The sequence below is a fragment of the Mustela erminea genome, chromosome 3, assembly GCF_009829155.1.
Source record: "Mustela erminea isolate mMusErm1 chromosome 3, mMusErm1.Pri, whole genome shotgun sequence".
In the NCBI taxonomy this organism is placed as follows: domain Eukaryota; kingdom Metazoa; phylum Chordata; class Mammalia; order Carnivora; family Mustelidae; genus Mustela; species Mustela erminea.
In genome coordinates this window covers 88277952-88291971 of record NC_045616.1, presented here as the reverse complement: position 1 = coordinate 88291971, position 14020 = coordinate 88277952, and the positions used below count along the sequence as shown (strand labels likewise).

The following is a 14020-nucleotide window of genomic DNA, read 5'->3' as shown; positions in this document are numbered from 1 at the left end:
AGTCTACCTGTTTCCTTTTGTCCTTTTGGGGTAGAAGAATTTCCTTTACCCTTCAAGGTTCTTCTAGCTGGACTAAGAATCAAATTGACATGAGACAAATTAATGGGAGAAAAATCAGATTTAATAATGTACTTAAGGGGAATCTATACAGACATGGCGATTCTAAAGATAGGCAACATAATGCCAATAAGAGTTAAGTACTGGGGAGGGGGGAATCTGAGGATACAGAGGGGAGAAAGACCAATAGCAGGAAGGTAAAAGGAAATATTTGGGAAACAAAGGTTGTGTTATTTTTTTTTTTTTTAAGATTTTATTCATTTATTTGACAGAGCACAAGATGGGGAGTAGCAGGCAGAAGGAGAGGGAGAAGCAGGCTCCCCACAGAGCAGGGGGAGCCCGATGTGGGACTCGATCCCAGGACCCCGGGATCATGACTTGAGCCGAAGGCAGTCATTGAACCGACTGAGCCACCCAGGTGCCCAAAGGTTGTCTTACAAAGTAGATAAATTTCTTTGGTAAAGAGGAATCTGTTAACAGCTCTCTCCCTAATATGAATAGGCAGTGGAGGGGGAGGTAAAGAACTTTTCCTGAATCTGCTGGGTTTTGATTGCTTTTAACTCAGAATAATGTTTATGCCAAAGCATAAACTTGGGAAGACTTGCCCCTGGCCCCCACAGTACTTAATTAATTGCCGTAATGATCTGATAGGGATTTATAATTAGTCTTTGTATCCCTTTCACCTAGCAGCTTCCCAGGATATGGTAATTGGTCCATCATTGAATTATGGAATAGGTAATCAAAAGTATATACTACAGTACAAATTTTAGAGGCAGATTGTTCTTATTTTGTCAGTCAGTCTGGGTAATTTCCTAATCTGAATCCGAGTTCAGGCATCTTTTTTCCGTTCTCCAAGAAAAATACAATTCTCTTCTGTGGGGTTCTCTTCAGCTGTGTGAAAAGTTTCTCTGCCTTTTAGTCCTATTGTTCTAAAACAAAAAACCTCTTTCCCTTTGTTTTCTCTGGTGCCTTCAGTCCAGATGTTGGTTTCATCATATTTGCTTTTTTGACCAGAGTCTTCCAGTTTCTTATGAAAATGGACTTCCTGTGCATCCATAATCAGTTGTCTGTTATGATGGCTTAGTGCAGCATTCTCTGGAACACTCTTCCCATTGTTAATGGCCTCAGCCATATGGGTTGGAAGCTAAGTAAAGGAATATAGATACCTGGTTCATACTGTAAACAGTCACTTCAGCAGCTCTGGAGCGTTTGTTTTTGTTTTTTCCTTCCCTGATCTCTTACCTCTTCTTGGTCTGTGCTCCAGCCACATTGGCCTTCTCTTTAAGTATTGGGAGATGCTGCGTTGTCTGTGTTGTGTCAGCCTGCATTGTTCTTTCAGATACTCCCTCACTCTTCCTGGACTTTCAGATTGAAGTTCAAATGTTAACAAGATAGAAAGGCCCTTGAAAGACCCTACCTAATTCGTTTATCATTATCCTGCTTAATTTTTTTCCTAGTCCTGGTATAGTCTAGTTTTCTTTCTTTAATTAATTAATTAATTTAAGGATTTTATTTATTTGAGAAGGAGAGAGAGAGCGAGCACAGGAGCAGGGGGAGGGGCAGAGGGAGAAGCATTTTCTCCCCTTAGCAGAGAGCTTGGTGGGGCGGGATTCCAGGACCTGGAGATCCTGACTGGAGCCGAAGGCAGACGCTTGATGGACTGAGCCACCCAGGCGCCTTGGTCTCATTTTCTAATTTATGCCATTACTGTAGTGTTGTTTCATGAAGGCAGATTTTTCTAGTTTTGTTCCATGCTATCTGGAATAATGCCTAATGGAGAAGGCACTCAGATACTTGCTGATGGACTGGCTAAATGGTTGACTGAATATTGTTTTATCTGTTCTTTGTTTAGTGCTTTTGCTAATCATTATGTCTCCTGTTGCTTGCAGTGTGACAGTTTTCATTCAGCTCTTCTGTGTTTTCTCATTGTCTTTGGTGCTCTCAAAATAAGAAAAGGATCAAAAGTGATTAACTTTTTATTATAATTAAAAATAATTATAGGGGTGCTTGGGTGGCTCAGTTGTTAGTCTGCCTTCAGCTAAGGTCATTGGGATTGAGCCCCGCATTGGGCTCCCTGCTCAGTGGGGAGCCTCCTTCTCCCTCTCCCTCTGCCTGCTGCTCCCCCTCCTTGTGCTTGCTCTCTCTTTGTAAAAAAAAAAATTGAAATTTTTATAAAATGATAATGTTCATCATCATAGTCAATCACCATCCTTTTCCTCATAGATTTGTACACCTAAAAGGAGGGTGACAAACTACTATGTGCCATATAAGCGCCTGATATTAAACGTATTTGGGTATGATGAATTGATCACATAGAAATCCAGTTACTTTGCAGTAGAATGGAAACTTTTTACTCTGATTTTGGCTGTTTTGACCAAGGTTGAGCGCTTTTTTTTCCCCTCCTTTTTTTTTTTTTTTTTTTTTTTTTTTTGATGATGATGATATTGTACCTATCTTTACAAAGAGACTGCATTTTGGGGGGGAAAAGCCAAGTTTTCTTTTTGTTTACATGAACCATCTGTGTTTTTATGCATCTTAATTTCTTGCCCTCCCTTCTTCCCTTTACTACCTCTGTCCTCAACCTGTTTACATTTTTGAAGAAAGTGGCAGGCTTGGTGGAAGGGAATTTAGTAAAAAAAGGCGTGAGTCAGAGTAAGTCTTAATGATAAGGATTACCTTGTTTTTTTGCTTTTTTTTGACAGCTAGTGGGAGATTTGAGAGTTGAGATCCCAACAGCTGTGTCAACTCTGCTTAATGCAGATGAAGCTTGGCAACCCTTGTTATGGCAAGGAGTAATCCACAATCCTCTATCTTGTGCAGTGTGACAGTTAACCGTTACTGTGGGTACTTTTAATTTTAAAATTTCCTGATTTGCATTTAAATGAACCATCTTAACATTGCATTAACTTAACCTTGCTGTTAAAAAAAAAAAAAAAAAAAAATGGCCGGCACGGAGTAGCAAGGTAAGGATATTCTAGAGCTTTGAAGCAGACTGGTTTTAAGAGTGATGTGGCTATTCTGTTGTAAATGAACATTTAATGTCTTTAGAGAAGGTATGTAAGCTCTTTGCCCGAATGAGGCAGTTTGCCAACAATCAGCCTCCTTGGTTCTGATAGAACTATGGGTATATTTTCTGCTTGTTGCTTCTCCATTTCTCTATCATGAAGATTGCTAGTCAAACGCCTACATCTCTGCCTCTTTCAGAATTTATAGCAAACTTTTGCGTAATAGCCAGGATTGGTATTTATAAATAAGGTAATGAAGACTGAATAACTATAGTTTAACTTTTTATTTAGTTCCACTAAGCATGATCCCTCCTGAAAAAACCTAAGGTTGCTGTAATTCATTAAGGTTGGCTAGCTCTAGTACGTTTTATAATAGGTCTTGTGAAGGAGTGCTCTGTAAGTTAATTGGAAAACTAGAAACTGCCAAGAGTTTAAAAGTTATTTGTTTAGCTACTCTAAACAATACCATTAATTGTAGAGAAACAGAAGATATGACTAAGATTAAGGCAGGAGCTTTGTCTTGGTAAGCTTGTAAATATTTTAAAATCAGTTTGCATAAATTCACTTCGACTAATACTGTATCTGCTCTGCATAAAGCAGCTTGCCAGCAACTTAAGGGATATAAAGAAGCATAAGCATAGTTACTATCCTTAAAATATAGCTAGGAAGACCACAGGCTAACCGTGGGAGAAATTGCATCCAATAAATTAATTCCGAAGCTATTGAGAGATAACATAAATGAAAGCAATACTAGGATTTCAGTTCTGGAAGGACTTGGAGCCTAGAATTCAGTCCCTTTTATTTTATAGTTGAGAAAACTGAGGATCCAGAAAGGTGATAAGACTTGCCCAAGGTAAGAGCGTAAGTTAGTGACGAAGCTGGTACCAGAAGGCATGTTCTTTCCGGATAACATATTCTCATTAGACTTTAAATGCTCTTAGAATTTCTGCTTCCTGGGGGCGCCTGGGTGGCTCAGTGGGTTGAGCCTCTGCCTTTGGCTTGGGTCATGATCTCAGGGTTCTGGGATCAAGTCCCGCATCGGGCTCTCTGCTCGGCGGGGAGCCTGCTTCCCTCTCTCTTTCTGCCTGTCTCTCTGCCTACTTGTGATCTCTTTCTCTCTCTCTCTGCTTCCCTCTCTCTTTCTGCCTGTCTCTCTGCCTACTTGTGATATCTCTCTCTCTCTCTCTCTCTCTGTCAAATAAATAAAATCTTAAAAACAAAACAAAACAAAAAACCCTTCTGCTTCCTGAAATCATTTTCAGGTTGGGGTCAGCAAAAGCATAAGTTGGTTCGGTAGTATAGTTTCATAATGTTCGGCATCGCTCTTGGCAGGGCCTTTGATTAAAGGTGCTGCACAAGGCAGTCTGCTTCCATCATGGTTATTGTTAGACTTGAAAACACACTGAATGGCTTCTCAATTTTCAAGTGTCAGTATATTTCAAGTTTTTCAATGTGAGTGAGTGATTGAGTCCTTTGCCTTAACGCTTTTAGCAGCAGGTGGAGCCTGGTGAATTTTTATGGGGAGATTGGAGACCTCCTCAGAGATATTACTTAACAGGATGTAGAGTTCTGGAACATAGAACTGAAGGGACTTTAGGGGAGAACTTGTTCATTGGTTGCAAAGTCTTGGCCAGCAGTGCAAACAGTACTTAGACGTTTTTGTTTGCCCTAAGTAGTGGTAAGATATTTTGGGATGAGTTGCTAACACTGAAGTTCCGAGGCTTTACATGAAAGTCTACGTCTCTGGGTCTCTTGAAAAAATTGCGTGATCTACCAACCCTATGTCTGCGTGATAGAGTGCCTGCCTGGAGCTAATGGGCAGCTGGGCACATGTTTTCCGCATTTACCTGTCCTGGTCTCTTCTAATGGGGTCCCTGAGAAGTCGGGTGTCGTTTGCAACTCATTATTGTTCCTTTTTTTAAAAAAATAATTATTTATTTATTTGACACAGAGAGAGAGAGAGAGAGATCACAAGTAGGCAGAGAGGCAGGCAGAGAGAGAGGAAGGGAAGCAGGCTCCCCGCTGAGCAGAGAGCCCCATGTGGGGCTTGATCCCAGGACCCTGAGATCATGACCTGAGCTGAAGGCAGAGGCTTAACCCACTGAGCCACCCAGGCGACCCAACAACTCATTATTGTTCTTACACTTTGCCTTTTTTTCAAGTTAAGAAGAAAGTTGAATTATTTTGTACCACAAAGTATCAAAATAATAAAAACAAAAGACCAAGTAGGTTTTTTTTTTTTTTTTTTTTTTTTTTTTTTTTTCTGGAGAATGTTTTTATTATCAGCAAGTATACAAATCTTCAGGGTACTCTTGTTCTTTAAGCTAAAAGGCTAGTTTTTCTTACAAGTTTCAGAGAAACCTTTTTTTTTTTTTTCCTTTCTTTCTCTGACTTGGTCTGCTCAGTCTTCACAGGCTTACCTTGCACAGCTTCCTCCCCCTTTGTGGTATCTCTAAAACAGCTTTCCAGCTCTTCAACGGCTTCCTGATGGCCTGAGACTCTTGTTTCTTTGCTTGGGACTCTCATCTTGGGCCCCACTTTTGCTCATGAAGGAAAAATGGGTCCAAGTTTGCATAGGAAAAGGGGCACCTGGTGGCTCAGTTGGTTGTGTCTGACTTTGGGTTTTGGCTTGGGTCATGATCTTAGGGTCATGAGATTGAGCTCCGCCTCAGGTTCTGTGCTCAGCCCAGAGTTTATTTCTTTGGAAAAGTGAATTGTTACTGTGTTGCACTTGTTTAATAATTAATACAAATGTGACCACTTATCTCCTTGGAACCAGCTTCACTTAATGTCTGGCACCTTGCTCTACAACTCTTGAGAGGTTTTCTGCTTTATTTGTGTTGATGTATTGGTGGTGGAATGCTAGGATACAGAAATGCAAGGTCCATGGGGCAAATCATTCTTTCTGAACTGTCTTATCTGTGACATTCGATGACATTTGCTTTAGCTGTTGTCAGCCCTTTAGCAATCTAGAGCACTCCATCTCTAAGGTTTACTGACTTGGGCTGATCAGTTTTGTGGATAAATGACCTTTATAAACCAAAGTGTAGGCCTGACATAATGTTAAGTGTAGAGAGCAAATTTGCCCACTTGCAATTAAAAAAATTTCCTGGAAACTGGCATTCTGTTATCAGATTAAGCAAATCCAAATTTCTTTTGGCATCCCATCTCCAGTGAATCTAGGATGTTTTGATGCTTAGATAAGTCTAAGAAATGTTAGATGATGCCTGCACTAATGTTTTAAAAAATATCTGAGGGCGTACCTATTTATGCAACAAGCGTGCATTTATGGGTGAAGACACAGTTTTATATTAAAATTGTCAAGAGTGGGCTAGTCATAGACGTGCAGTTCTACCTTGTCCTAGTTGTCATTTTAATGTGTAGAATTTAGGTGTTGATGTTGCTTTCTGTAGAGTCTAGATCTGTGCTGTCTGACAAGGTAATCCCTAGGAATATTCAACATTAATTAAAGTAAAATAAAATAAAATAAAATCTGTCTTCAGCCACACTAGTCACATTTCAGAACATCTTTCTCCCTCTTTCCTCTTTCTCCCCTCTTCCTTCCTGCTTCTCTCTGTCTGATCTTTCTCCTCCTGCCTTCTTCCCCTTCCCTTCCCTCTACTCCTGCTCCCTTCTCCATTCTCCTTCTACCCCTCACTCTCTTTCCATCTCATCAGCATTCATTTCCCTCTCTTCCTGTGTCTCTGTCTCCGTTCTTCCCTTTCTTTCTTCTTCCCACTCTCCCATCTACTTTCCTCTCCTCTCTGTATATGACATACTTAATGCATTGTGTGTTTTTTTTTTAAAGATTTTATTTATTTATTTGACAGAGAGAAATCACAAGTAGATGGAGAGGCAGGCAGAGAGAGAGAGAGGGAAGCAGGCTCCCTGCCTAGCAGAGTGCCCGATGCGGGACTCAATCCCAGGACCCTGAGATCATGACCTGAGCTGAAGGCAGCGGCTTAACCCACTGAGCCACCCAGGTGCCCCTGCATTGTGTTTTTTGAACCATGTGAAAGTAAGTTGCAGACATCTCATGTCTGTTACATGCAACAAGGACATATCTACAGTATAATGATGAAAATATGCAAATTTGATGTCTAATTTAGAACCTACTTAGATTTTATCATTTGTCTCAGTTGTCCCCTGCCCCTGCTTCAAGTACAGTTTCATTCCAGGATTACTGCGTTGGTTGTCATGTCTCTTTAGCCTCCTTTAGTCTGGAAGAATTTCTGTCTTTGTTTTTCTGACCTTGACGTCTTTGAAGACTAAAGCCAATTATTTTGTAGACTATGCCTCACTTTGAGTTTGATATTTCCTCATGACAAGATTGAGACTCTGTAGTTTTGGTAGGAAATATTAAAGTAATGTTATGTCCTTCCCTGTGCATCATACCAGGAAGTATATGATGTCAGTTTGTCCTGTTACAGGGGATGTTGATTTTGATCACTTGATTAAAGTCGTGTCTAAAAGGTTTTTCCACTTTGAAGTTCCTATAACTAACTCCCCCCCCCTTGTAATCAGTAAATAATCTGTTGGTAATTACCATGAGAGTATGTAAATAATCAGTTTCTTTGTAAACTTTCAACCACTTGTTTTAGCATTCAGGATGCTGATCATTCAGGATGATTCTTTTTTTTTTTTTTTTTTAAAGATTTTATTTATTTATTTGACAGAGATCACAAGCAGGCAAAGAGAGAGAGAGAGAGAGAAGCAGGCTTCCTGCTGAGCAGAGAGCCCAATGTGGGGCTGGATCCCAGGACCCTGAGATCGGGACCTGAGCAGAAGGCGGAGGCTTTAACCCACTGAGCCCCTCAGCATGATTCTTGAGTGAATCCATTATTATGATGTTTCTAAATGGTGATTATTCTTTTTTTAAAGATTTTATTTATTTATTTGACAGAGAGAGATCACAAGTAGGCAGAGAGGCAGGCAGAGAGAGAGAGAGAGGAGGAAGCAGGCTCCTTGCCGAGCAGAGAGCCTGATGCGGGACTCGGTCCCAGGACCCTGAGATCATGACCTGAGCCGAAGGCAGCGGCTTAACCCACTGAGCCACCCAGGCGCCCCAAAAGGGTGATTTTTCTAAACCCATTATTCCTCTGCATTTATTATTTTCCTGTTGTATGGAAGAACTTCTCCTTTATTTTAATTGGCCTGGGTTCTCATTTTATTGAGTGGATCATAATCTGTTTAATTTAATCTTCAGGAAAGCCTTCTGAAGGTAGTGATTATATTGTTTTATAAATGAGTAAGGAAGGTTAGAGTGGTTAAGTTATGATCAAACCTGCCTTTTTTTTTTTTTTTAAGATTTTATTTATTTGTTTGGTAGACAGAGATCACAAGTAGGCAGAGAGGCAGGCAGAGAAAGAGAGGGGGAAGCATGCTCCCTGCCAAGCAGAGACCGCAATGAGGGGCTTGATTCCAGAACCCTGGGATCAGGACCTGAGCTGAAGGCAGAGGGTTTAACCCACTGAGCCACCCAGGCAGCCCTCAAACTTGCCTTTTGATTGTATTGTCCTCTTCGTATAAAGATGTAAAGATTATAAAATGAAGATTCTGCTTTTTTAATTACAAAAGTAACTTTTTCTAAATACCTGTATGATTTTTATAATACCAGAAAATACAGTTAAGCAAAAAGGATGTTTAAACTATCTATAATCCACACTTTAGAAGTAACACTATTGCTAATATTTTGGTTTATGCATTTAGATATCTTTATTCCTCCCTGAAGTCATACTTTATATTGTTTTGAAACCTCTTTAGCATCTTCAGTAGTATATTTGGAACATTTTCTCTTAAACTTCTGTAAAATCTTCCCAATTTTATTAGATAGGAAATTTCAGGTATATAAAGAAGCTAAAAGAATAAATCTGAGGGCGCCTAGGTGGCTCAGTTGGTTAAGCGACTGCTTTCAGCTCAGGTCATGATCCTGGAGTCCCGGGATCGAGTCCCGCATCGGGCTCTCGGCTCCACGGGGAGTCTGCTTCTCTCTCTGACCTTCTCCTCGCTCATATTCTCTCTCAGTGTCTCTCTCTCAAATAAATAAATAAAATATTTTAAAGAAAAAGAATAAATCTGAGAACACCCGACCACATGTCCTCTACCTATATTTAATAGTTATGAGTATTTTTTCATAATTCCTTGATCTGTATATGTATATATATTTTTTTGCTGAACTATTGGAAAGTTGCAGAAATCTTTACATTTTACCCCTAAATATTTCAGCATGCATCTCCTAGAAATTGTCATTTTTTTCTACATAGTCCCAATTTCATTATCACACCTATGAAATTGAGTAGTAATTCTGTAATAACATTTAATATTGAATAAGTATTGAAGACCAATTTCCTTAGATATGTCTTTTTTTAAGATTTTATTTATTTATTTGAGAGAGAGAATGGGAAGGGGAAGGGTCAGAGGGAGAAGGAGACTCCCTGCTGAGCAGGGAGCCCGACGTGGGGACTCTATCCAGGACCCTGAGATCTTGACCTGAGCCAAAGGCAGTTGCTTAACCAACGTAGCCACGCAGGCACACTTCCTTACAAATGTCTTAGTAGCTGCTTGTCTCAAGCTGTTGTCTAAATATGGTACATGTATTGCAGTAGATTTCTTATGTCTCTTGAGTGTTTCAGTCTCGAATAGTCTTCCTACCCTCTCCCCCAAAACTCTGACTTTCTGAAGAATTGAGGCTGTTATATTGTAAGGTACCCTCCATTCTGGATTTGTTTTCCCATGGTGTTGCTTACCATGCTTCTGTATCCCCTATAAGGTTGACGTTGAACCTAGGCCAGTTTTTTATTTTATTATTTTTTAAAAAATTTAAAAAGATTTTATTTATTTGACATAGAGAGAGAGAGTACAAGCAGGGGGAGTGGCAGGGAGAAGGAGCAGGAAGCCAGATGATCCCAGGTAGGATCATGACCTGAGCTGAAGGCAGGTGCTTAACCAACTGAGCCACTCAGGCCTCCCTAGGCCAAGTTTTTAAAGCTGCGGTGAATTTGGATTGGAAAAATTTTTGTCTTTGTTTTCACTATTAACAGGAATTTAGCATTTCTATTATTGTAGATAACAAACTACAGTTTTCAGTTGAACCTGTAACTTTGTCACCGGTAGGAATCTTCAGTGTTTTTCATATCTGCAATAATTACAACGTTACCTTGAAAAATGTGCATGTTCATTGTTACTTTGAAGTGGTTGTCGGACTTCTTGCTAAGTCTTATTTAATATTAATAAAGAAGCACATATGTTACTGTATCATGTTTGTAAAGTATCTTGATAACTAAATATCAGTATATGTGTTTCCTTTGTAATCTTTTAGATTGTGTTGTATGCATTTGAAAAACATTATAGGAAAGGGTCTTATAGCTGCCTGTTCAGTACAGAAGCTACTAGCTACAGGTGGCTCTTGAACAGGTGAAATGTGACATCTTTGACTTTAAATGTACCCTGAGTGCAAAGCAAATCCCAGATTTGGACACTTAGTACTTAATGTGAAATACCTCTAATAATTTAAGAAATGTTTACATGGCAAAATACTTTTTTGGATATATTGTGTACAGTCATCCATTTCTTTTTAATGTTGCTATTAAAAAAAATTACATTGGTGGCTTACACTGTATTTCTATTGGACAGACATTGGTCTTTAGGCTTTACTAGCCTGCCAAAAAGCTCCATGGCATTAAAAAAGGTTTTGAATCCCTATATGGAGGCTTCAGTAGACTCCATTTACTCTAGTTAAACATTTATTTTTTCTCTCGCACGACTACTCATTTTATAGTAACATCGACGCTCTTGAAAACCTTTTATTCTTTTTTTTTTAAAGGTTTATTTATTTGAGAGAGAGTGCGCAAGTGCAAGTACGTGCATGCACACGCACGAGATGGGGGCGGGTTGGAACAAAGGGAGAGGAAGAGAAGCAGACTCATGTTAAGCAGGGAGCCGGGCTCAATCCCAGGACCCCAGGATTGTGACCTGAGCTGAAGGCAGACGCTTAACTGACTGAGCCACCCAGGTGTCCCTCTTGAAAACCTTTTAAAGTTTTTTTTTTTTTAATTAATCAAGAGTACTTAATAGGTTATACATTTCTTCATATTGGGAGGCATATAATATCCGGTGTGTCATTAGTGATGTTAAGTTTATCTGTTTAAGAGGGTGGCCATTAGATTGCAAATTTGTAAAGGTATGTCTTGGCCCGTGTAATTAGTAAGTAACTCATGCAGTGATACTCGGGCATCTTAGAAGTATCTTGTTCCCCAGTAGCCTTTCACTTAATGGTTGTTAACATCCATTGATAACGTTGCTGAATCAGTTACTACACTGGAGTTTGCAAAATGGTCATTTTCTAATTCTGTTCTATATCCATGGTAAACGAATTCCCAGGACCCTGAGACCATGACCTGAGATGAAGGCAGAGGCTTAAATCACTGAGCCACCCAGGTGCTCCAAGAACACTTGTTTTTTTTTAATTTTCCTAAATTTTGTAAATAATGTTTTTTTTTTTTTTAAAGATTTTATTTATTTATTTGACAGAGAGAGATCACAAGTAGGCAGAGAGGCAGGCAGAGAGAGAGAGAGAGAGAGGAGGAAGCAGGCTCCCTGCTGAGCGGAGAGCCTGATGCGGGACTCGATCCCAGGACCCTGAGATCATGACCTGAGCTGAAGGCAGTGGCTTAACCCACTGAGCCACCCAGGCGCCCCGTAAATAATGTTTTTTAAGTGTGACACAGTATTATGTGGTTGGTTATGTGACTGATTTATTTATTCAGTGATATCTGATTTTTTTTTTTTTTTTGCTGTTGTGAACATTGTTGTATCCAAGTTTTATATGCACCTTGATTATTCCTTTAGAATAAATTTCCAGAAGTAGAATCTCTGGGTCATAAGAACATATTCTTTTAAGATTTTAAATACCAAATTGGTTGTCTAGAAAGTTTATAGTTAGTGTTTACTTCAGTTATGTACCTCCTGTCTTTTTTTTTTTTCCCTTTTATCTTTTAGGCACTACTTTAAGAAGCAGATGCTGTGGTGTTTTTGTTGAAGTCTTTTCCTCTAGTCTTAAAGCCTCTGTCTAATGGAAGTTTACCTTGACACTGATACATTGATAACTTGACTAAGTGTGACTTGAAATTTCTTCTGGCTGTGAGTGATAATAGTTGTAGGTGCAGAGGGCAGCAGACTTAAGCATTATGTTTTAATAGAGTAAGACAAGGTATTCTCTAAGAAGTCATCAAAAAATGAAGGAGATGACTTTTAGGTAATATTGTACTATAAATATTATGGAGTAAGAAAAATCAGAATCAGGCCTTCATTCACGTTAGCTTTTCATCCTGCTTCTAAATTGGTATGGAAAATCAAAGTAGAAATGTCTTGGTGCCAGAGAAGCCCTCTATGTGTTTGGGAGTTCCTTTTATAGTACCTCTACTGTTTACAAGCTCGACATTTGGAAGTGTAAGAGGTTAAGAGTTACCAGGCCCTCTTGTGCAGGCTCTTGAGAATTTTTCTTCCCATCTGGAATTAAGTTTTGCTGATACAAAAAGTTCTTTTTTAGAAGTAGAAGATTTATTATTTATTTCATGTTTGTGTTTGCTGTTTGCCTCACGTTGACCCTTTGTTTCTTTTTCAGAAATGACTTCTGTCCACACAGGCAACATAAACTTTAAATGGGACCCCAAAAGTCTAGAGATCAGGACTCTGGCAGTTGAAAGACTGCTGGAGCCTCTTGTTACACAGGTAAGAATCTGCAAATACGTAGCTGTCGTATGGTTCCATAGTAGTAGGGTGGTAAACAAACAGAGCAAGTTTAGCTCAAAGCTTTAATTTGAGTAGTTGAGTTTAGGTTGATAGTATTTAGAGGATGTGGCACCCCTAATTATTTAAATATTGATACATGCATTCATTTAACCCTGTGGCAACATAGTTACTGCCATTTTCTTGAGTCTTATTGGCAATAATAGGGGATAAGTGGTATGTAATGCAGCTTACCAAGTATTTGTATTTTGTAGATGGTTTCTTGGCATCACTTTTTCTTGGAAGGTAGAGGTTATAGTCAAGAAAGATGGGCTATGAAGCTTTGACTCTTGTCTCTTTACCATGCTTAACAGACTTCCTTGTCCAGGATCAGTTAGCAGGTAATTTGAGGATATAGGTTTGCTATGTTCTGTTGCAGATACCACAGTGTGATGCCGTCTCACTAATTGTTAACAACGAGTATCACAAATACATATATGCAAATGTGTACATGCATACAAATATATTTATATATTTTAATATAATGTAGAAGTGTGTGATAAGTAAGACTCATGAACATTTACTTTCTTGAAGCCCAGCCAGTATAGTTCTAAGCAGGTGTTTTGCATGGCAAGCTATGCTAATAAAAAAATCTGTAGTCATCGTCAACCTACAGATCACCTGGTATTTTATTTATATATGTCTGCATATATATTAAATGGTGGTTGATGTTCTGGCACTTAAAGCACCATCACAGTAGGCTCCTTTGGGCAGCCCTTCCTTTTTTTGTTAAGGACCTTACTAATTCATTGCTGAGGTTTGTTTGAATAAACCGTGAAACAAAATCAGAAGCAAGTTACTTTAAAATATTTTACACAGGTTGAAAACAGTGGAAAACTTGACCTCCACATGAAGCTAACAAGTTCATTGTCAGTCTCCTTCAGGGACTTGTTCATGATATGTACAGATGTGTAACATGATTCTAATCAGTTTTTGATTTGTAAAACGGAACTAAAATCTAGTTAACACATGTTTGAAAAAAATAAAATATTTTTTGTCTTGCACATTGAGATAGCAAAATTATTTTGGGACCTAAATTGAGTATTGTTGCTGTATTTCTTAAAAATGGAGAGTGTGTGTTATTTGTTAATGCTTGTGGAATTTATAAATGTGCTATTTCATTTAGTTACGAATAATTTACTATTCCTGTCTTTAAAGATGGTCATCTTTCT

General features: G+C 38.9%; 1 protein-coding gene across 3 annotated transcripts in view; it reads left to right on the top strand.

The window, feature by feature from the left end:
• Positions 1 to 14020, top strand: part of CTNNA1 (catenin alpha 1) — a 185461-nt gene that overhangs the window by 17106 nt on the left and 154335 nt on the right. For all 3 annotated transcript variants that reach the window (XM_032336573.1, XM_032336575.1, XM_032336574.1), the window contains exon 2: positions 12685 to 12791. In XM_032336573.1, coding sequence (XP_032192464.1) covers positions 12687 to 12791 — 105 coding nt within the window. In that variant the 5' untranslated portion in view covers positions 12685 to 12686. The remainder of the gene's footprint in view (positions 1 to 12684; positions 12792 to 14020) is intronic.